The sequence below is a fragment of the Agrilus planipennis genome, unplaced genomic scaffold (genome assembly GCF_000699045.2).
Source record: "Agrilus planipennis isolate EAB-ADULT unplaced genomic scaffold, Apla_2.0 scaffold119, whole genome shotgun sequence".
NCBI lineage: Eukaryota > Metazoa > Arthropoda > Insecta > Coleoptera > Buprestidae > Agrilus > Agrilus planipennis.
Genome location: NW_020438931.1, coordinates 255,869 through 280,949, shown reverse-complemented (window position 1 = coordinate 280,949; position 25,081 = coordinate 255,869). Strand labels below are relative to the sequence as shown.

General features: G+C 33.7%; 2 protein-coding genes across 2 annotated transcripts in view; one reads left to right on the top strand and one right to left on the bottom strand.

Moving 5' to 3' along the window:
* LOC108736720 (chymotrypsin-2-like) overlaps positions 1-25,081 on the top strand; it is a 172,427-nt gene that overhangs the window by 15,931 nt on the left and 131,415 nt on the right. The window contains exon 2 of the mRNA XM_025974194.1: positions 19,871-20,251. The gene's annotated coding sequence lies outside the window, so the exon portion shown is untranslated. The remainder of the gene's footprint in view (positions 1-19,870; positions 20,252-25,081) is intronic.
* Positions 9,182-25,081, bottom strand: part of LOC108736721 — a 46,103-nt gene continuing 30,203 nt past the window's right edge. Inside the window, exons 4-7 of the mRNA XM_018469266.1 lie at positions 13,788-13,905; positions 12,458-12,621; positions 10,741-10,818; positions 9,182-9,289 (exon numbers count right to left, since the gene is read on the bottom strand). Of these exons, the coding sequence (XP_018324768.1) occupies positions 9,276-9,289; positions 10,741-10,818; positions 12,458-12,621; positions 13,788-13,905 (374 nt within the window). The 3' untranslated portion in view covers positions 9,182-9,275. The remainder of the gene's footprint in view (positions 9,290-10,740; positions 10,819-12,457; positions 12,622-13,787; positions 13,906-25,081) is intronic.

The following is a 25,081-nucleotide window of genomic DNA, read 5'->3' as shown; positions in this document are numbered from 1 at the left end:
ACAATAATACATTTCCATTTACCTCCTTCTCTATATCCATACAAAATATCTATCAAACAAATAAAATTAAAATTTTCTTTTGAAAAATGAAACCATTCCATCAGTATTTTCTTATGACGTTGTCACGTTCAATTATCGTCAGTAAACCGACTTTACAGACAACCGATTTTTTTTTTCTTCTTTTAAACGCGAGATTGAAACAAAATGTTCTTAAAGGCGTTTCTTCCCGGAAGTAAAACATAATAAGATACTTCTGATTGAGTAACCGTTAGTTGCAAACTTGTTCACTTTTTGTGAGTTTTTATATAGTCCAATTATAATACATGCGACTGAAATTATCAGCGTCCTTAATGGAGATAAGTCAGCCGGAAAATCGTAGGTACGGAACTGCGCGGAAAGTGACGAAAAACAGAAGCTTCACTAAAGTATTGGTTTCTAATTTTAGTTGTAATTAAAGGCAAGGGAAGAAGTGGTAAATTTGGAGGCATTGCCTGAAATTTGCATGAAAATGAGTTCTTTCAATGGCGCTTCCGAAGCGACCAACTATACGGAGTCATTATCTTTTAAACTCCTTTCAATATTCTTTAGAAAGCTGGGAATTAGATTAATTAAAGTGAGATTATAAAGGAGACGATTAATGTCATAATAGGTTTTGGGAACTCGCTCAAATCGTAAGCGATATACTAGATTGTACCTACACCACTCTTCTGTACTAACAAAATATAATACAGATTCATAAGGTCGTCCTTAAGGGAGGATGCAGGGGGCAGCTGCCACACTCTAGTGACTCAAACCATCGTCCAACCAAATACCAAGAGTTTTGTTCTGACAGAAAATATACAAAATTCTACTAAAAGAAATCGTTTTGTACTTATTTAAACGTAAAAGCTGTGCATTTTCATGACAAAAAATTAAAGGCGAATGAATCTAATCTAACAGTAAATTTTATGTTGGGAAAAATGATTTTTTTAAAATACCTACCCAGATGAGAGGATAGGATACCTGTAGTATCGGTCTCATTCTTAATACGTTCAGATGCATAAATTGGATGTAATACAGTTGTTCCTTCCTGTTTACAAAATTTATTTTATATTTATTTATTTTACCTACAAGAGGATGACCGACAAAATTGAGCTTTTTTGTTGATCAAAGCTTCTCGCATGATCACATATATGTTTAGTATATGAACTTTTTAATTGTGCTTAGCAAAAATCATCTCGATTAAAAGATTTCAATCAAATTTTTCCTCAAGTTATTATCTATGTTTGAAATTGTAAATATTCTGACACTTTCAAATCGGTGTATCAATTCATAAAGCTCGCTCAAGATTTTTTTATTTTTTTCTTGAAACTGGCATTTAAAGAACAGAAGTGAAGGACGAGACAAGGTAAAGATAAATTATCTAAGGCAATACAAAGTACATTATTGATATAGGTAGTTATGTAAATAAAAATGTTTCACAATTAAAAAATTAATAAAATCTTGAGTTATCCTGATAAATTGATACATGGATTTTGGTAATTCTCAAAAAATTTTGACAGATCACTTACTTTTTTTAATTAAGCTATAGTTTGGTAAGCATTAGCTACTAAAACATAAAATTCACGTATATTTATGCGAGTCATTTTTTTAATCACCCTTACCTGCAATTCATTTGCTATCTTACCACCTCCTGGTTCATTGACTGGTGATGCCCTTGTACAGATTATGGCATAATATTAGCCAATAAGTCGGTAATTTACCTCTTTTAATTAAAGGCTTGTATGTTTGCCATTCGCTCTGTTAACCAAGGAAAAAACGGTGGAATATTGCGCTTTAGCGATTTAGCGTTTTAAAGTTTTGTAAAATTTAAAACTGTTTATTAAGGCGCTGAAAATAAATTAAGGAAATATCAGTTTTGCCTTGTGATAGATCATTCTACAATCAGCGACCATTAACACGTTCAATAAAAGGGCAAAACTTACTAAAGGAGGTACTGTCGACATCAAATTGTGTTTATTTAATCATAATATTTAATTAAGAATCGTCTGTTTTCAGTTTGAAATAAAAAGTCATAAAAAAGAGGGCGAATTTCGTAAACTGGGTTTATAATAATGTATGCGTGTTATTACCGCATATATTTCACGAGGGATTGTCTAAATAAAACATTATAATGCAGTATTGTAATTATAATAATTCCCTGATGTTGAAGTTTTAGTTAACACTGAAGTCAAAACCCGCGGCCTTCGCAAAACGGGGCACTCCCATTTCTTTAGTCTGAATAGCGTAGCTACATGTTAATTATTTTATGAGACGGTCTTTTATATTTTAATTTAAATTAGAAGGTACAGTTTCGTTAGTTTTCAATGATCTTTGTCGGTCTCGTGTAATTAACGAATAAAAAGATGGCGCATAAGGGTATAAATTCCACATTTACCTTCATGAAACGTATGTGTATATATATATATATTATATAAGTGCATTTTTATTCATAAACAAGCGCCCACAAGTAAATTACCCAAAGTAATAAATACACGTATATTTAGCTTTGAACGCCATTTTAAACGTATAATGGTCATTAAATTTTGCAGCATGAACAGATTGCTTCAAACAAGCATTTAAGAGATTTTCGTAATGAGGGCAAATCAGAAAGCTGCTGCTGTTCAGTATGCTACGCTAAACTTAAAACAAATCACTATGCTCTTCAGTAATGCCATTTTATTTTCAATCTCTTTTAAAATCCTGATGATTTTCAATATGGTTGTTCGTCTACAATTTATACGTACCTAATAAAACGTTTTTTAATTCCGATACGATTGCGCTAATTAATAGGAAATTTATTTAAAATCTTACTCGTATTCGTTAATTAGCTCGACTAAACATTTACGGCTTCCATAAAGTTAATAGTTCTTTTCATAACATAGGCATATGATATTATACCTACCGTATGCGAAAGTGCGGATGTATCGGATAACGTCACCGTTTTTAAGCTAAAAACATTTTAATTTTTGATATCTGTACATACATCCAAATATTCTCCTAGGCACAAAATTCAGTAGAAATATACTTAGATTTATTGTATTTAGGTATCTCAGGAAAACGCTAATATAATTTTGTTATATTTGTTATATCCTTTTGAAAACAATTCGTTATGTCTCTGCGTCTACCGAGCGGCTGATCTAGAGGTTTAGATCATGGCTTAACATTCGGGAGGACGCCGATTCGGTTCCAGGTCCGTCTGCCTTGGTCCAAGTTTAAGTTTTTCTGTAGTTTTCTTAGATCACTTAGGCAAATGCTGGGGCAGTAATATTCCACAGATAATGTTTCATTCTCTTCTATCTTCATTTCGTCCGTCTCATCTTTATTCTTCGAACCACCACCCACCCATTCCCACAATTTTCTTTTTTAACTTTCTAAATATATATATTGTTGTGTTATTGTCTTGTCTTTTAGTGTTTATTTCTTCGCTATTAAATCTTAGAAAAAGCTATAAAGTAGCCAACGTGCCAAAGGGTGCCAAAGGGCGCGTTTTGCAAAAACATCCACACAAGTGACAAATTTCTTAAAAACGGATTTAAACATTTTATGGTAGAGCATCCTGGAATCTAACCAAAGCAGAGTGAAGTTGAAACATGTTTTTTATTTTAAACTGCGGGTATTCGTTTCTCTTCACAATATAACTAAATGACAGCAAGAAGTTAATTGAAAACATTAATCTTCATCATCACATCTTTTTATTATTCGAATTAATATAATAATTAAATGGCACCAGTATTTGACAGAGTGTATTCCGTAAGCAATTTTGTATATGTCAAGTCTATTATAACAAATGACAATTGAATAGCAGTTCACTCCAGGTTAGAAATGTGTGCTTGATGAATTGGAAGTTATTTTCGTTTGAACGCATTGAATTGAATATATGATTAGTATGCAGTAAAGCCAAAATCGAAGTTATTCAGGTTTACTAATAAGAGTCATTCATTAACTATTGACTGAATCTCATTATCTGAATACATCAAAACAAAACTGGATAGAGTATATCTACAGGTATACATACCGTATGCGAAAATACGGATATTGGCATTGATTAAGTAAATACCAACATAGTATTCGGAAGGATATTGAGGTTTGATGCCGGGTCTCTATGCCTGTTGCATTTAGGCAAACACTGCGGGAATATTTTTTAGGTAAATTTTTATTTTTTCTACTTTTTCCATTTCGTCTGTTTTATCTGCTTCATCCTAACCACTACCTTTCTGTTTCCACGATTTATAAAAGAAGACTCGGTAGGACTTTCCGCCCTATCCTTCGGCTTTGTACGAGAATGAAAATCGGATTGACTGTATTACTATTTGGTGGAAATTAAACACGAAAGACACTAATCTCGCATCAAATTTAAACTAATCAGATGAAGCAAAACATTTGGCACGGGAATCCTAACTAAATTACTACATTTCTGATATATTAAACGTTTTAGTTTTGAACTTACATTCAGGGTTATTAGAAATTATCATCCGTTTTTGTAGAAACATGTATTGATAACGTGACAAGAAAGAAGCCAATGTAGTACACTAATCAGTTTAAATAAATTTGATATTAAAACTATAATACTTACGATTAAAGTCATCGTCTAAGCTAAATACGATAGTTTAATTAGATTATTTATCCTTATTCAGTCTAGACAATTTCTCTGTACTTTGAAGACTTCCAGCCTTCAGGTAAATTATTGCTTACAAGGTTTCCTATAAAATTTCAATACTAATATAATGGACGCCTTGTGAAGGTAAAACTGGATGATATATTTTAGCTTCCGAGTGAGCATTAAATGATTTGTGGCATAGGAATGAGCAGATACACTCATTAAGAATAATTTTCAAACTATATTAAATATGGAATTACAACAAGTGATAGCTTCATTTCTCTCTGTGAGAACATGGGAAACCCATACATCGAGCTTCGAGGATAATCCCAGGCCTTTCAAGTGGTCATAAACTGTTGAATTTGATAAATTTAACCTCAATCCGATCTCACGTGTTGTTATTCGCCGGTTCACATCAACTAATGCCTTTATCGCGTCTTTATCAGCTTCAACCGGCCTTCCCGAACGTGGTGCATCTTCGACATCAAAATTGCCGGATCGAAATTTAGCGAACCAGTTCTGGCACTGGCGTACTGTCAACACGCCTTCTCCATACACATCAGTCAATTTCTTTCTGGCATGAACAGTATTTTTTACCCTTTCTGTAGTAAAACAGTAAGATATGTTGAAAATGCAGCTTATCGCTCTCCATATTTAAAAGGGCACCAACCAAAAACTACTGCGTTGAATTAATTGGAATTTTTCACACAAAAGCCTTGCTATATGAGCTCTCAAAGCATATAAAAATTATACGGCTTAAATGTGAAGTTGGGTGCAAAAGAATACAATTAAATCCTCTGTCGGGACAAAACGAAATGACTTTCCGAACAACCTTATATAATGGGTAAAGTTATATAAACTTTTGTCGCGTGTCGGATAACCGGGTACGCGGCATTAGCTGTGCCGGCAAGACCACTAAGGTGACAAAGTCATCATCAAAGTTATCGTTATGATATTCCAAAAAGTGACAGACATTATAACAGTTCAGTCATTCACGGGAAAAAGTAAACACAAGAACTATGTCGAAATAACAAATTATTTAATACAGTAATCAATAAATAGTACAAATTAGGACAAACGACCTATCTCAATACAATCATAATATACAATTTTCATTAGATAGCTTTTGGTTACACTTTTTGGATGATTTTCTGTGGTAGAATTATCCGGCACTGTTCTGATCCTAATAACAAAGTGGTATCGGATCGAAACAGGGCACACGATCCATCTACGATCCATAGAATCCAATGTATTAAAAGAATAGATTATTTGTGCATCGGTATGTTCAAAACTTAACTGTCGAAATTATGAGAAAAAATCGGTTGTCTGTGAAGTCGGTTTACTGACGATAGTTGAACGTGACAACGTCATAAGAAAATACTGATGGAATGGTTTCATTTTTCAAAAGAAAGTTTTAATTTTATTTGTTTGATAGATATTTTGTATGGATATAGAGAAGGAGGTAAATGGAAATGTATTATTGTATAGCAGCTGTCCACGCGGACGCATCGCTCACTCAAGTAGGAGAGAGACAGATGTCGAACGCTGCCGAACGCGGAGGCCGATTGTGCCTCTTTGACGCTAGTTCCACGCTCTCGCTTGCACTTCAAGCCTTAAATGGAACGCCTCAGAGCGAGGTAACGCCGCATGAGTCATGTTTTTTTGTGCGTGCAGCCGGCTCCATCGAATTATAAGACGTTGTCACGTCAAAAATTAACTGTGATTCGTTTTTTTGATTGTTTGTTTCACCTATGAATTCAAAAAAAACCCTATAAAGAGTCTAAATCTAGATTTAATGGAGATACAATTTACTTGCAAAGTGGCCCGCAAGAGGCAAAATAATTTGGGTTGGCCACCCCAATGTTGCTCTTTATAAGTCGACTTTCACATCTAAACTTTTGGGACTCATATTTGTTTCCTTTTTTTTGGGTTATGAAGCGGACGTTGGGGGAATATAAATTGTAATGTTTCGTATTTTTAACGCGCAAGGTGATTAGCTGTTAGCAAAATATAATATTATTACTTTATAAGAAAAATATCATTCAATAAAAAGCGAATTCAAGGTAATGAAAAACGTGAGTAGACTAATCGAAACGGTAGCAATAAATTTTTCTTTGTGCATCCCGCGAGGTGCCATTTATTTCCAGCTTGCCTATATATCGAAAACTGCAGATCCTTTTAGCTTTACGTCAGTAAAGAGCAAGAAATAAGTACCTCGATCACAGCCACCGTCGCCATGACCGCGCTATCGTCAATACGATGGCCGAAGGGTGAAATCTCTTACTGTTTAATGTGTAACGCGGGCAAAGTCAATATACCTTCGTTTCCTGTTATTGGCTTCGTACTATTTGTCTCGCGTTCCAATTGTAAGAGATCCCAATCATTTCTTTTTTCAAACCTCTCTATTTTCTATTCTCCAACAAATCACAATGACACTGGTGGCCTGACGTGAAGAACAAGACGTAGATACCTTGTGTTCGTTTTTTTTTTCATTTGAGAATACTGTATATGAAAGGGTAAAAGTGGAACTGTTAAACAGTTACTTCTATGTCAGTCTATTATAACGTTAAATTTGACGTATTAATATTCCATATTTTTTCTGAAGATATTGCATACAAAAATGATTATTAATAACTGTTTACACAGAGAACCTTTAAAGATACTAGAATGGGGTTATGTTTATGTTGATAATACAATAGGATTACTCCTTTTGTCTGACCTGAAATGCCGGCGTTTTTATAGGCGGTCATAAGTCAACTCCATACGTATGCGAACGGTTCAATATCTCTAGCAAATTACATAAATACAAAATATACATATTTGTACTGCTGTACTGTTCGTTTCAAGAAGTTGGAGGTATGCCCCTTCCCTTTTTTTAGAATGTGCCGTAGCATAATTCCAAATTCAATCATATTTGTCTGCGGAGCTCATTTCTACACCGATCATCGAGCGAAAACTAGACAAAAGTTACAGTACCATTTGCAAAATTATTTAAACTGCCTCGTTAAAATTTAAGAATATGCTTTATTTAAAGGCATATTTAGCCAAAAATAATAACAAGTGAATAGACTTAACGTTCTACACACCTATAAAACTTTTGCTTTGTTTTCTATTGTTAATTTATATACGTTTTTGTTTTAAGAAATTGATAAACATTTTCGTCTAGTACTGTACGGTTCTAGCCGATCTCGTAACACCGCCCATCGAGAGCTCTGCTCGTTCAAACTTGTTCTTACTATTTCTGTCTTGCTCATGCGTAGTGTGTATTCTTTCTATCTTCGCCCAGATTTCTTCAAGGTCACAATTCTAACAAATTGAAATAGACTGTACAAGACAAAGCATCAAGGGAGTGAACCTACTGTGTAGAATATATTTATGCTGTGCTTTAATGATAAAAAAATATGAACAGTGTATCTGAAAATGTTATAATTAACAGTACGTGATTCCCAATTTTTTTCCTGTAGTTTACTACTTTTTGCACTCTCTGTTATGTCAGTTTAGTTTGTTGTTTCATTATTTTTACTACTTTTGTATAAGCAATGGAAATATGTTTTTGGTTGTTAATTAACTAAAAATTTTATTACTTCGATTAAAACGGTCAGAACTTTTATTTGAATTGTCGATTTTAATTATCGTTTATCGTCGATTCGGACACCTAACATTTCAGTAATAATTGACGATTAGCTTTAGCATGGATACATTCCCAATACAAACAGTAAACGTTAAAAATTGAGTTGGTTTTAGCGATGAAACACAAATATAAAATTAAATCAATTAAGATAACACTAGCTTACGAACGTTAGCATTAATGGAATAGTTAACGAGTTGTTCGAGTTTTAAATTCGCTACAATTGCTTTTTAAATTTTGCAAGTCTCGTTGATGCTCGTGGTAGCATATTTTATTTTTTATTGGATTAACCCATGGACAATTATTACTGTGAAATTCTTCTGATATGACAGTGATATGTTTTTTCCATATTGATCAATAAACAAGTAAGTAATTTAAATTGAGAATTGACTATTTTTAATTTCCAATTCTATAAAAATAACAAAAAAACTAATTTTCTAGATAATTTATGAATGAATATTTCTTTTAAAATGTGATAATAGTTTCGGTAAGTCCGATCTAAATTATATTTGTGGTGAAATGACAACAAATATTATACTAATCAATATTCAAACTTTTTAATTGACAACACTGAACAAACATGCCTTTCAGCGGAGATACATTAGTTAATTACGATGATTTGAATTCACTCCTACGTTTCTAGTCAACGCACGGAGAATTACTGTACCTAATCAATTTAAAGTAGGTAATTATAATTAGTATGCAATGAAATGTTTTTACAAAACCATCTCATTAAATTTATTGTGCATTAGTATTATCCAAGCTTTCTTTTAGGGATTTTATGATATTAATTGGTTTATTTTTAAATTTTAGTTCATAGATTTCGCCATTCGTTCCGTTGTGTACTATGAGTACAAAATTTATAAAAAAAATGTAATATAAAAGAATAAACAAAACCGTATCGTATAAACGATAGTTTAAAATAAAACGAAGTGTTAACAATCATACATTTACTTTATTTATACAAAATCTTGACATCAACTTACAAAATATTATAACACACGAAATGTGTGAAGTATTCGAAGAGAATCAAGCGAAAGGTCCTGTAAGAAAAAGAAAATATCCTGTAAGAAAGATAAAAACGACTACACTTAGATTTTCGAGGGTAAATAAAAACATGACAATAAAGTGTGAATTCTCTTTTAATAAAAAGAATGCTTAAAACCTATAATAGACGCAGCCTTCAATTCCTTGTTAAAATTTTCGTAATTTTATGCTCAGATGCACTCTAATGGAAAATAACAATAATCAAATAAAAATAAAAATTGCAATTTTACGTTTTTAGATTGTTCGGTAAGCTAGATAGCATATGAATTTAGAATTTCTGACAAACCTGAATGTCAATTTACAGTACAGCCGTCCAAATTAAAACGGATGGAAACGAGAGTTCATAGGTTTCCATTTTTAAATAAATAGAAACTATGGAAATACAAAAAGCTACATAATCCATAAATTCATCCCAAAAAGGCTAACATTGTCGGTAACGATAATAAACAGGACATTTGTTTTTATATTGCATCCATGCGAGATGTGATGCAGTGACCCAAATAAATGCTAGAGTTCACAATATCAGCTTGGGTTTAGCCGAAGAATTGTTTCGGTAATACAATTGTGAATTCTGTTGTATAATATACAAATTCCCAAATTCAACGCAACACGAATACCGATGTGGAATTAAAAATGTGTAATGATCACGAGAATTTTTAGTTTTCATTTCTTTTACGTGCCTAATGTTTAGTTGGATAAATCTGTTTCAACTACTTCAGCTGTAATATATACATTTCAATAAAACAAATTAAAAAGAAGTAAATATTAAATAAAACGATTCCAAAAATTGGAAACCAAAATTATAAAAAATAATTATACAATACTCAGAGGTCATTAAGCAAATTTAAATACTAATAAAATAATTTGAAGTGGTCCGTCGAAACTGCCAGACTGCGACTCGCTGATGTTTCTGGCAGTTTCGACAGAATACGGACCACTTCGAATTATTTTATTCGATTATGGTAACGTGCCTACCACGTTGAGGTGAGCTACACCGGGATTCGTTTCAGCAAGTAGATATCCATATATTTAAATGGACCTTGCTGAAGCATACGTAATCCTAAAATGTAGCACTGTACTACAGATGGCGTTTACAGCGCCATTTGTCGTATTTTCCAAATTCAAACACATCAACAAGGGTCAGCACCATGGTTAGAAATTAAATAATTTTTGGTACTTATAAATCTGTCTAATACATTTATTAATTAATTAAAAGAAAAAGTTTAGAAAACAGGTCCCACTTTCTTCATTTACTTTCATTTTATGTTTTTTCGTCAACTATCAATTAAAAACGTCCCTTTTTATACTGATGATTATAAATTAGAAAAAATGAAAGCTGAAAATAAATTTTGAAAAACAACAGAATGAGTGTAAAGTAAATTTGAACACTGAAACTGTTTCGTGCAAAAAAAAGGATGAAAAGTATTAGTTCGAAAAGTTCACTTACCGAAAAGGATAGCAAAGGCAGAAGCGAAACATACTGCCACAAGAACGGAAGTGGATTCATTGAAACAGCGACTGCCATCTGGAAAAAAGAACAACATGTATGTAGATAGAAATAAGATATCTATGCAAATGCGTTCGTTTAAAACTGTCCGACTTTAAAACTTTTGAGTTTATCTACCCGACAACCCAAACATTAGAACCTGAAATGAAATTCCTTTCAACGCAATATAAAATAGACAAGCGAACAGAGATTTTCTTTCACAAGAATATTTTCCGCTTTTCCATTTTATTATAGAGAAAGCAACATTCTTTACTTATAGCAGGTGGCCCTAGAAGGGCCTTAAGGTAATATACATTTGATGGGATGTACATATTTGTTAAAATTTTCAAATATTTATTCAAATATATTAACAAATGTAAAGAGATAATTACTAAAAGCACATCACTACATAGTATAAAACAAAGTCCCGCTGTCTGTCCCTATGTATGTTTAAATCATTAAATCTACGCAACGGATTTTGATGCGGTTTTTTTTAAAAGATAGAGTAATTCAAGAGTAAGGTTTATATGTATAACACATGCATAATATAATACGGAAACACTGATAATAATTTTAGAGGTTTCTAATGTGATGTCGTAAATAAACACATTTTTTGCGCTTACATTGCAAACGCTGGCTGAACCCTACGAGATAGATCAAAATAATGTACTACAATATTGTACATCTTAAGGGTCTACGAAAAAGTCCGGGATGGTATATGTCTATCTCTTAGGGATAACCCACAATAACCATTTTTATCCTTTAATTTTTATGAGTAATAATGACTTATTTACGAAGCGATTGTAGGCAATACAGCATTAATTCTTATCCAAGTACTTTGTATTTAAAAATATAGATCAATATGGCCCTTTACAGCATGTAATTTAAATGAATATTTTCGAAGATATTACAGACTTAAAATACAGGGACATAGCGGTTGCGGCGGTACCGGTCGTGAGGCCGGTTTGTATTGTCTAATGACAAAAAAATTGTGAATCTTGTATATAAAGACATTCTGTAGTATATTTAGTATGTTCAGGGGGTGTCTTTTGAAGATTTCCCCTTCTCGATAATAATCTAAACAAAACAAAAATATACACATTTAGTATCAGCATTGCACCCGTGCGAAGCTGGGGCGGGTCGCTAGTACGTGATAAAATACAAGATTACGTTATACACAAGGTATTTATTTTCGACGTTATTTTGAGACTTAGTTAGTAAAAAGCTGAAATTTAGTGCAATAAATGAAAGCATCATACCTGATATGAGTCCACCAGAAAATGAAATCAAAATATAATAAGTATTTTCTAAAGCATCACAAAATTCCTTTCAATTTTGTCCCAATGTCAATCCATTTGAGAGATAGCAAAGTTCATTAACGAATGTAGGAGGCAGGTTATTATTTTTTTTTCTCTATCAGATATTTAGTTCAGAAAAGTAGGCAAAAGTTTCTTTTGTTGGATTTGATTTTGAAAATTGTGCCCCTAAAGAAGCATCGAAGTGAAAAAGAAAGGAACGCCAATCTCCTACGCCTTAGTTACTGCTGCCTTAGTGCAGATAAGTTTTCTACTAAAGCCACTGAGATCTTTGTCATTCCCTTGGCACAAAGCTCATCAGTTTCGCAAAAAAACCGGTCATGTAGAGGTGAAATAGGGAAGGAAAGAAAAGTTGGACTTACTCGGGTAGTAGACGGCTTCTTTCCTGACGGTATAATTGGCCTGTGGGATTCGAAGTTCGCAGGAGAATTCCTTTGCAGACGCTAAGCGGGGCAGATCTGTGAATGCCTTGATGTTATACAGACCTCCCTTTTTCTCTATCGTCACCACAGAATCGTTTATTTCGCTGCAAAGAAAAAGGGTTTCAAAATTACATCCAGTTTTTATTATGCTCCTATATATCACTACTTTAATTTGCATTCGTAACATTAGAAAGATTTATTCACAATTATTCTAAGGCCCCTTGCACACGGAACGTGAATCCGCCGACCGGCTATTTCGCTGGACAATAGAAAAACCGAAAGAAATTATTTTACATAAGTTTAAAGAGGTACGATTTGAGTCAGTAACAGCAAAGTATTACAAGTTATACCAATTTTAGGATGAACCCAAAAGCGAAACTAACTACATGTCCATTTACAAAATGATTACAAGTCCGACGTAGGAATCTGGCGAGCGGTCGCGCAGGTACTTGTCCATTTATGATCTATTTGGGTAAGTCACTTGGAATCGATACACAAATAGGCTTTCAGTAGGCGTAAATTATAGTAGTATTAATACAGATAGGACAGTAGCGTAGTAGAAAATAATGTAGAAACATAACCTACCAAAAGGAAAATTTTAACCTATTGCTTCTGTTTTATAGTTAGGTTTCACATTCACTGTCATCATGGGAATCTCTACCACTGTCACCAACATCAACAATTAGTTCTTCTGTTTGTATGTCTGTTACTTACTCATTGATCCCTATTTTTAAATATTTAATCTAAGCCGCTGATAGGAATACTGAAGAAAGAGGGCTGCAATCGTGATACCTAAAACGTCATTTTAAATTTTCCGCCAGCTTCTAGCGTCAGGCCTGTACATTGTTGTAAAATTTTGTTATTTTTAAAAATATCGGTCTTTTTTAGGTATAACGATTGCAGCCCTCTTTCTTCAGTATTCCTATCAGCGGCGTAGATTAAATATTCAAAATAAATATGTGAAAGCTTATTTGTGTATTGGTTCCGAGTGACCTACCCAAATAGGTCATAAATGGGCAAGTACCTGCGCGACCGTTCGCCAGCTTCCAGCGTCAGGTCTGTACATTGTTGTAAAATTTTGTTATTTTTAAAATATCGGTATTTCAGATACATAATAGTTATTGAGGGTTTAGTGGTTTGTTTCATTTTAACAATATCTCTCAAGTTGAGCGGCTTCAAATAAATATAATGACGTATTTGAGCAATAAACGTTTAATAGCTAATAAAAACAATAATAGCATTTTGTGGAACAAAATGATGATTTACGAACCTTTCACCCTGTAAAAGAGTCATTTCAGGAATCGGGAAAACCCCTTCAGCCGTACAATAAACTCGGATTAGGTTCTCTCCGCTCCTCTCTTGTCGTAAATTCAAACTTCTTCCTGGAACTGAAAAATTGGAATGATTGTATCGTTTGTTTTAGTAAATTAGACAGAACATTCAATAATTTAATATAAAGTTGCGAATGCTACATGACGCTAGTTTTAAAAGGTCTCTAGATAAAAATATTTCATGATAATATAATATTCTATCGAATTTTTCTCCAAACAGATTATACTTTTATTTTTATTATAAAGTTCTTATCGTAATTCTAAAATCTAAATATTTATTTTTAAAAATCACTTGATTATTAGTCGTCCTAGTATTTTTAAGTTTGTAGTAATTATAGTATTTATGTATTTATAAATAACATGAAAACAAGTACACATATAAAGCTTTTGTTAACAAAAGCTGATAGAAATTTGAATTACCGCGTTTTTCATTTTGTGAGGTGAGGTTTAGCATTTCTAACACGCTAAATTTGCAAACTAATTTCATAATTGTTTATCTTTCATTATCTTTTAATCATCTACACTGTTTTGTTATAATAAAACTATTATGAAACTAATTTTAAATTATTTAAATATAGATACTATTACAAACTTAGGCTATACGTTTAAAATTATGTGTTTCATAAGCAGTGGTATTTCTTAATACAAATTATTAATTTTATGGCGTCGACTATTAGTAATAAACAACCCTTTCGCCATGGAATCTTTCGACTAACGTACACAATAACGATAACGAGACGGTATAAATTTATATGCTAGGGTTTTGGTCGGAATCAGGAAATGGAACAGGTTGCAATCGGCCTAGGTATAGTTGGTACATGAAAAACAACACCAAACGGAACAGAATACTATTGGCCCTTAAACGAGATTATGTCTAAACCTACTGACGAGATTAGTGCAGTAGAATAGTATCTATCAATTAGACAAGTGAGTGTAATAAATTATACGCGGCAACACATAGATAATTTCGATAAAAAATATAATGAAAGGTTTTCGGAAATATCAGAAATCTCTGATAACTGTATAAACATGTAACAGGTGATCCAAGTAGGGCGAAAACTAAATCCAAATAAGTGATATTAATACATCATCCTCATAAAGTCGTAAGTCCTAATACTGATTGGACGCGCCTTCACTTTCTCCTATCTTAAACTAATCTTCGAATCTCCCTAAAACTAGAACATCCCATATTCTTAACTTTTAACTATTTATGAACAGTAATCTACTCTAGTACTACCTCTACTCCCCTTCAGTCCTGTTTCTACTTCTAATATGTCTCTAATAATCCCTTCATCTCTGAGATGATGTCCTATCTCGCTTATTTAATAAGTAATCGCTAAAATACAAAAGTGTACATATATAGTTTATATACAAGGCCTATTCAAATAAGCAGAGTTATATTACAATTTTTTTTACAATAGCTTAACATCCACGGGACACCGACTGGCTCAATTCCGCGTTCATTTGTCTGTTTTCCTTTTTTGATCGTGCAGGCAGATGCAGGAATAGTAATATTGAACAGTGGACCTCTTACAACGTCTTCATTTCGTCGGTCCCTTTTTTTTCCCCTTAACCACCCATTCCGACGTTTCCTAGCGGATCTTAACGGTCGCATAGCCCAGTATATGCCGAAGCGAATGAAACTTTTTTAAAGGATTTTCCACCTGAATCTGATAACTCCACCATAGAGACATCACTTTATGTAAGACTTTCTACTTATTATGGTTTTAAAGATGATCATTATCGGGTAAGTCGTAAACTATTTTTTTATAAAAGTGGATACATTGGGTACAAAAAGGGGAACAGCGTGGGCTTCTTTTACGATTACCTACATAAAATGAATCACAAGATTGTATAATAGAAAAGCCATGAATACTAAACGGTTACCATTATAATATTAAACATTCCTGAGCATCCTTCGCTATTTATTTTACGACCCGATCAAATAGTCGAATACTAAACGGAAATGAATAGACCTTTTATAGTTTACCTTCAGAGTATTTCAGTTTTATTCTTCCACCTTAGATACAATTTCCGTCAATATCGTTTATAGCTTCTCTTTTATCTAATTTTAATAAGAAAGTATTGTTATAAAGAAAAGATAAAGATGCAAACGTTTTGGAACTAAGCGTAAAACTAGAAAGCAATAGACATTGGCGTAGCAAAGGGGGGCATAGATCCCTAGAACCCTCCTGGCGTACCCTAGAATATCTATTAATATTCGAGTACAAATAAGAAAATAAATCTACAATAATTAACATTTACAACTACTAATGTTAGATAGAGTTGAAAATTTAGTCTCTCCTAGGAAACAGTTGTTGTTACGCCAATGGAAATTGGTTACTTAATTCGTATAGAAATCAAAACTTAGACGAGATGAAATTAATTTTACTGAAAAAACTTCAATGCGGTGTCTGCAGCAAGTGAGAAAAGTAAATAACAATGAAATTTACAATACAGTGATGCTGGGTTATAACGAACAGGTAATAATTTTCACTGCAGACTCTTTGTCGTTGTGCCCTTTGATTTTTAAGCCTTCAAAGATTAATCTTCTAGAGGCCATTAGATCTTTAACGTGTAGCAACTGTAATTGAGATTTCTCGCAGCAAATAACAGATAACTTTCATTAATTTCATCTTTTATTAGAAATCTTCTACGTTGTAACTGGCAGAGCGTGACTGCCCAATAAAAATTTTTATAATGAAACTTCATGAACCCGGCAGACATTTACACCATCAGCGTTGCTATATTGTTTGTTTATTATACATACGTTTGATCCACCATCCCCAGAACAGGATCGAGATTATTTATTAATTAATCGTCCATTATTTACTTGAAGGATATGTAATAATTTTGAAGTATTTTCAGATAAATTACGATGTCGTACTGTAAACTTTTCGTTTGATTCAATTTTAAAAATTTAATAGCGATTTGTGAATTGATTGAATAATTACGTTTGAGTTCAGGGAATAGCGGTTCACATATCGGGGATCGCATTAAAAATTCAAACAGGATGATACCTTAACCGTTACTTTACGAGAAAATAAGAGACTGGAAGTTTTACAGTAATGTATCTGCATTGCTGTTGCATTCATCTATTTAATAATGTATGAAGATGGTTGTTTATGGCGAAACGGTACGTGTAAATTTTTGATACCACAACGCAATTGACCCAAGTTGTTGAAGTTGGTAGTAATTGGTGATATTTACTCTAAAAATTTAAACATTAAAGGAAAATTTAAGGGATTGTGCATCAAGTAAGCGGTGTTTATCTTCAATTGGTTCTGATAACATGCTGTGTCGCATAAAAGCAAATGCGTCCCGTTTTAATTGAATTGTTTCTGCATTTAATAGAAGTCTACTGTGTTGTTTAAGAGAAGAAACTAGTACCAATATATTTATTTCCTTTTACTTGTTCATGTTTCAATTTCTTCGATATCACCCCAAAAAATATAAACGCCACTATTATTAAATTATAAGTCGTCCACCATTATATCGAACTCTTTATTGCTTCTTTGCTGTTTTTATTTGACTTGGTCTAGAAAAAATCCAAAATAGTCAAACAGCAGTATCTAATTTATTGCAATACCGATAAAAATTGATTTCTTAATCCAAAAGCTGAAGAATTAATAACTAAACGGAGTTTATGAATGTACAAAGGTAGATCTATTTGCGAAAATCACCAAAAAGAACCTACTGCCTCTGCCACTGCTCTTATAATGGTAGAAGATAGTTATTGAAGGTTCGATAAGAATATCAAATACAATTTTTGTTTTATTTAGTTCAATTAATCTTTCCAAACTCGGCATGGCATAAGTTAAGTCCTATGAGTATTTCTACGTTCATGAAAGATAATTGAATGTTTTGTAGAGATTTGAAATACACTTTTCAGTAAAGTTGATCACAGTTTTCTCAGTTAGATATTTGGATAATAGAGAAGGTTAGAAAAAGGGAGGTATTAGAGCATTAGTAGAAGAACAGAGAGTACTATGGAAATCAATAACATTAGTACAAGTAGGTACTGTTCACAAATAGTTAGGAATGTGAGATGTTCTAATTTTAGGGACATAAAAAGATTATCTCAGGATAGGAAAGGGTGCACGGAGAAAATAAAAAACTAAAATTTACCTAAACATTAAAGCGATATTTACAATTTATCCCACTAGCGAAAATAATAAAAATTACTAAATAAACCCGAATTTGTAAAGATAAAATCCTAGCAGAAATAAATTTACTAGCTATTTTAGTTGATATTACAATTTCAATTGTAATTATTAAGAAACTTGTAATAATTTTTAAAGAAACATGTCAAAATTGAGATTATTACAGGTTACCTAATAAATTTACAATCGAAAATTGTAATTTTTGCGTTGTCATAAAAATTTAGCTCTTTCTGTATGGAGGTACGTGTCCAATCAGTCTTAGGACCGACGACTTTATGATGATGACAATAAATAAAAATAAATCTTTCAAATCATTTTTTTTCAAAGTATTTTAAAGTTTTATAAAGCAATGATTTCAATTCCTTTAGATCAATCGCCAAAATTGATTTTTTCCGTAGTAAAGCGTTGCCTTGTTGGTTCATTATTTTGTCACAAAAAAAGATGATTGTAATGAACTTTTTATCACGATGACAAATAAATATATATATATATATTTTCAATTGTAAAAAGCTGAAGGCACTTGACGAACGTACTACGTAGGACATAAAATCAACGACAAAACGAAGTAAAGGCGAAAGTCGTTCGTTTTGAAACCAATTTCAGGCGACCGTTTTACGAAGGCGTGCCTTAAAATATTACGATGTCCCATCTCATTTCGCTCCCCATTTGATGAATGTCTACTCACCCCATAATACTCTTAATGGAATTATTGTGGGACAGCAGAGTGGCGACCGTGTGGTTGCTGGAAAGATATGAACTTGCTCGTGCGTTTAATTTTTAAAGTTAGTTGGATAGAAACGATGGTACGAAGAAAAAGAAAACTTATAAAAAAAAGAAGAATTTACTGCCAACGTCCTAAAGGTTTGTGGCAAATGCCTCTTAATAGAATTGCAGCATCTGAAAGAAATTATGGAGCTGGAAAGTCTTACGCTTTCCTAACTGCTTCTACCATCCTACCGCAGATAATTTCAATTGTAATTTACGTATTTAGGTCACAGGCCATAAAGGTCAACAGAAAAAATATCTTATAATATCTAATGCAAACATACAAAATGTTCAAGTAACTTATCTAATTTAGGTACTTCGGAAATCGTTAAGAATATATAAATGTGTTTATGGGATATCTATTAGGTAATTACCTGCTCTAGACAAAAATTTTCAGTGTCTCTCAAGTATCTCACAGTCTTTCAGAGTCTTTCAGCGTCTCTCACAATCTTTCAGAGTCTCTCATTTATTGCCTAGGTGTTTTTATGGATATCTCACAGAGAGACTGAATGAATAAAACTGAAAAATTGAGAGACTCGAGTTTTACGTAGAAAGACTGGGATCTCTAAAATATGTCAAGTCTCTCGTTCAGAGACGCTAAACAGTCTTTTTGACAGTCTCTCTCAGCGATACCAGAGAGACTCGATGAGAGACGGAGGCTCGAGTCTCGCTTTCAGAGACTCTGAGAGACTGAACATTTTTATCTCGGGTGAATTTTAAGAATTTGCAGTAGCACTGCATTTTGTCAAGTAAAATCATATAAAACAGTCAGTATTTGATTTTAAACCGACCAATACATCACAGAACTTTATCAATGTCTAAAAAAAAAGGAATTACCTAAAGAACCACTTAATAATTAGGTATTTCCAAATAGTTTTAAATTATTCATTGTTTCGATACTCAAAGCGTTATTTTATGTCCGCAACACTGTTTCATGAAATATTTAAGTAGTATTTTCCTAAAGTATTGGAAAAACAATAGCATGCTTAGAAATATAGAGAAGTAAGGTTAAGTTAGACTTTTCTCAAATGTCATGTAATTGTAAGATCATCTAAAAACTGTAACAGTAATTCACGTATTTTCTTTCATTTCAGGAAATATTCCAAGAATGGAAACAGAAAACACTAATCGATTATCACGAAGATCGATATCAATGAATAAACTATAATCGTTTCTTGTGGTATTCCACGTGAGATCGTAATTTACTGTTTCGGGAGTGCGAGTGTACGGGTTCGGTTTAACGGGATAAAAACAAAAAACAGTAATCGATGAGTATTTGTGACGAACATGGATATCAATGAATAAACTATATTCGTTTCTTATATTACAGTATTCCACGTGTAATCGTAATTTGTTGTTTCGTTAGTGCGAATACGGGAGTGCTTTCTATTTTACGATTAAAACGATCGATAAGTGTTTATTTGCTTGATCAACTGCTTATACGTAGCCCACCACGAAATGCGAAGCTACTAAAGGTAGGATTTCTTTTTACTACTAATTTTAAAGATTTTGATTTTAGTCTGTTAAAACTGACTATTAAATTCATCAGAATTGCGTTAATTTTATTCTCTCTCTGCTTCCAAATTTAATAAATAATATTGATTTGCACTAATAGAGAGGCTTTTATGAACAATATAGGGCTGCAACCTGCAAAGATAAAATTTAAACAATATTTAACTACTTATATGCGTCATCTACTTTACTTTTGTTAGTAGTAATCGAAGTATGAATCGTTTAGATGAGATGTTCGCTTTCTCAAAAGGAAAGCTCAGTGTGACCAAGGAAAGTTATAATTTTCCCTAGACAAAAATTTTCAGTCTCTCCCCAGTCTCTCAGACTCTTCCAGCGTCTCTGAGAGCGCCTCTCACAGTCTTTCACAGTCTTTCAGTTTGTCTAGGTGTTTTTATGGATCTCTCACAGTTTCTGTGTGAGAGACTCGAACGATAAAATTGTTATCGAGAATCGAGTCTCTCACAGACTGAATGAATAAAACTGAAAAATTGAGAGACTCGAGTCTCTCGTAGAAAGACTGGGATCTCTGAAATATGTTGAATTTAGAAAATTTTAACCATGTCTATTAAGACACCACTTATTGAGAGATTGGAGTCTCTCGTTCAGAGACGCTAAACAGTTTTTTGACAGTCTCTCGACAGTCTCTCTCAGCGACACCAGAGAGACTCGATGAGAGACTCGAGTCTCGCTTTCAGAGACTCTGAGAAACTGAACATTTTTATCTTGGGTTATATCAGGACGTTGCCAGTAGGTACCTGTTATATTTTAGATTTTATTTGTGACTAGTGATATGCACTAAAGCAATATTTCTTGGCTTGCTTATTAACTGTTTGTCAATTTCTTGCCGGCAATGTTTTGTTATTGTTATCTTGGGGAGTCCTCCAGTCTAATTCGTCAAAATTCGTGGAAGAATGAAGATTGACGTTGTTCAAATTGTAGTCAGTCAGTAGGTGAACTAGTTGCTGTCCTGATCCGTCGTCGGTTGGAGTAGCTTCCTAACGTTTCGCTAGCACAAGTGGCGAAATTCTTCAGAGGTCTTTCCATTTCGATGTCATTCGTGTTAGCGAAACGTGAGGAAGCAACTCCATCCGATGATGACCTTTAGACTCGAATCGGAACAGCATTAATTAACGTTGTAGCAATTAGGGGGTATTTCATATTCCTTTACATGAATGTACTTAATGGTAATGGCCAGGAAAAGTTACAGCATTGTTGGGGCTTCTTTTTGACTAGCAACAGATACAGAAAATATCTGGAGAACCGGGACAGCATTAGTGCGATAAATTTGACAATAGTCGTGTCAGTATGTTAAGTAGGAGTAGGTATTTATGTAAACCACTGCAAAGACGAGCGTCGTGATCCTGACACAAATTTAGGATTCTTCGATCCATCAACTTGAAGTTTACTTTACTCTTCAGCGCCTCTATTATTCATATGTTCGGGAATTCGAAACGAGACGTTGGAGCTGGGCGAATTACTGCGAGGAGAGTGCATTAAACGTCATGGCTAGAAAGTGCAGACTATCCGGGAATCTATCTATCTATCTCTGAGATAAACGTAACGTAAGTGCATCCGGCCTCTATCGTCTCGTGAGGATACGGCAAAGTTTACAGAATAAGCGCTCGGAGGACTGGCGGTTTTGGGAATCGAGCTACAGTCGGTGCTGCAAGTTTTGACACCAAACACGCTTTTAACAGGAAAGACCCTCAAGATCTTTAGCTAGCGGTTAAAGTGGAGTTTTCGTCAGCTGCAGGCCATTTTCGGTAACTTCAACTTCGCAAATGCGGACTGATGGCACATAAGGGACCAGTTCTTCTTGCATCCCATTTAGTGTTTGCATACGAAACAACTTACTTTTAAGCGGTTGATGGACGATAATGTTGCCACATGAAAATATGTATCTACCCATATTCGATGCGAAACTCTAAACGCTCTGAATAGAGCTGAAAATTCATAAATGTATGAGTTTTCTTAAATACACGAACGAAAATCTTAAAGTTCTTCTTTTTAAATTAGCGTACAGTAGAAGCTCTTTATTCGCGGGGTATACGTTCCATAAATATGCCGCGAATACAGAAACCGTGGATATGGAATGGTAATTAGTATGGAATCATAGGGGATACGTTCTAAAGTTCCAAAATAAAACCAATATTCCAAAAATTAATCGTTATAGTCAGCTTTAGGCAAGAGTTTGAAAAATTTAGTGATTTTTTCTTGTTTTGAATTTTGAAATTAGTCCACTCGGTTACATCATTTATAAAAGTCGCCTCGGCACGAGCCAATAGTACTCAAAAGATGCTGATTCGTAGCAAAATAACACCGAATCCTTTTCTACTAGGTTAGATTTTTTATAAAAACCGCTTCGGGACGTACCAACTGTAACTTAAATTAAGGGGATTCAGTAGTACACGCGTCGTAGATGCTTATCGGTTCTAGATATCATGAATTTAATGTTTGGAACAGAGGTTTGAAATTTTATAGTAATATAGATAAAGCTGTGTTCTAAAGCTTGTCGATCGCCATTTTTTAATTTTTTAATTTCTACTGAAAATACGTGTCCTACAAGAAGCATCAAATGTAAGCACTTGTAAAACCTTTTAGTGATCATATTATTGATAACTAAAAACGTACCGAATGAGTGTGAACCTTTGTCTGTTACCATACAAAAAAGTAGATATTTATCTCGCAGCGTTAAATCTCAATGTTTAGAATAAAAACCCATGTTTTCGGAAAAATTCACACTAGGCACGAGCGGTCTATTGCGGCCAATCCCCTTAATAAATGACACCGAATCCTTTTCTGTTTACCGATTGCAACCGCGAACAATGAATTTTTTAACCGCGAATACAGGAACTGGGTTGCAATTTTTTCATCCGCAAATAATAAAAACGCGAATAAGGAAACCGTGAATAAGGAATATCTACTATACGTACAAAAGGCATTTATTTCACACTTTTTTTGTAGCAATTTAGAAAACTGCTTCACTTTTATATCCTCTGGTATCAAAGTTACCCCTTTTATATCCTTTTTTAGGTCTAATAAGTGAATTACATGTATGTTCTATCGGAAAATACGAAGAAAGAGAATTTTAGAATTCATGGCAGTTACTTTCATTCTTTCGTTCTATTTGCTTTGTAAGCAGTATTCTGTTTTCCTCAGAAGGTTACTAGGCGGATCGAGTTGTCCGTTATTACGTTGTACGATGCACGTTCCTGTAAGATAAGGACGAGAGTTGTGGATGAGTACTTGAAATGTATGTAAGTACCTTTAAGAGCCTTTTACGCCATTAAAGTTGAAACTTCACTTACCAAGAACTACTCAAGTAAATATGCTTCGCTTCAATCTCGAGGATTACAAAAATATCAACAATTAAAACTGGAACAGTGTTCCAATTTTTGATAGAGAAGATGAAAAACAGCTGTTAAAAGTTCAGAATATCATCTTTAAACTCATATTTATATGTGAATTAGTATCAACCTAGACAAAAATTTTAAGTCTCTCAGAGTCTTTCAGCGTCTCTGAGAGCGTCTCTCACAGTCTTTCACAGTCTCTCAGTTATTGGCTAGCTGTTTTTATGGATCTCTCACAGTTTCTGTATAGAGACTCGAACGATAAAGTTGTTAATTCAGAGATTCGAGTCTCTCACAGAGAGACTGAATGAATAAAACTGAAAAATTGAGAGACTCGAGTCTCTCGTAGAAAGACTGGGATCTCTGAAATATGTTGAATTTATAAAATTTTAATCATGTCTATCTAGACACCACTTATTGAGAGATTCGAGTCTCTCGTTCAGAGATTCGAGTCTCTCGTTCGGAGACTGGATACGAAATGAGGATCTCTCTATGAGCGATTCGAGTCTCTCGTTCAAAGACGCTAAACAGTTTTTTTGACAGTCTCTCGACATTCTCTCTCAGTGAGACCAAAGAGACTCGATGAGAGACGGAGACTCGAGTCTCGCATTGGGAGACTGGGAAGACTGAACATTTTTATCTCGGGAATACTATGGGATCGGTACAAAGTGCCTACAAGTAACAAGGTAAGAGTATAACAAAAAATGGAGTAGAAGGTCGTCCGAGGTACAGGACCGCTGTTGTTTTGTTTTTGCCATTTAATTGACTGATTTAGATCACACATGAGAGATGCCACAGTGATTCCTTCACCATCTTGTTCATCCCGTCGAGGTATTTTAATTTTCAATTTATTTCACTGTCTAGGCGCTACGGGCACACCATTACAATAGATGGGATATTAACTTGGGTATTTTAAATATACTCAATTGACTGAGAACGTACCTTCAGCTTATTTGCCCATTATGATGAAACAGTACATAATGCGGAATATGTAACATACTACTTTGAATAATATTTTGATTCACACGAAATTTATTCTGAACTATCATGTCTCATGTCAGTTTCTCCCACCTACACTAATGTGCAAAGCCGGAAATAGGGTAGAATGAGTTCTTTTAGGAATAAGGAGAGACAGATAAGACTTACGCAATGGAAACAGATGGAATATTAATACCCTAGAATATTTTCCTAAAAAATATACGGAAACTGGAGCAGGTGAACCCGAAATGGAACTGATGACTTGCCGAATGCGAAGCTATGATCCAGACTTGTAGTAAACCACCAAATTACGTCGCTCCCCACGAATTTTCTTAATACTTTTAGGTTAAGTACCTATTCTTAGTGTCTGTACTCCACCGATAAACGATAATCAGCACTCGTTTTTGGCTTGCTAATATTAGCTAGAAGTCGTTCTGAAAGCATGCCTTTCTTTCTAGAGGCTAA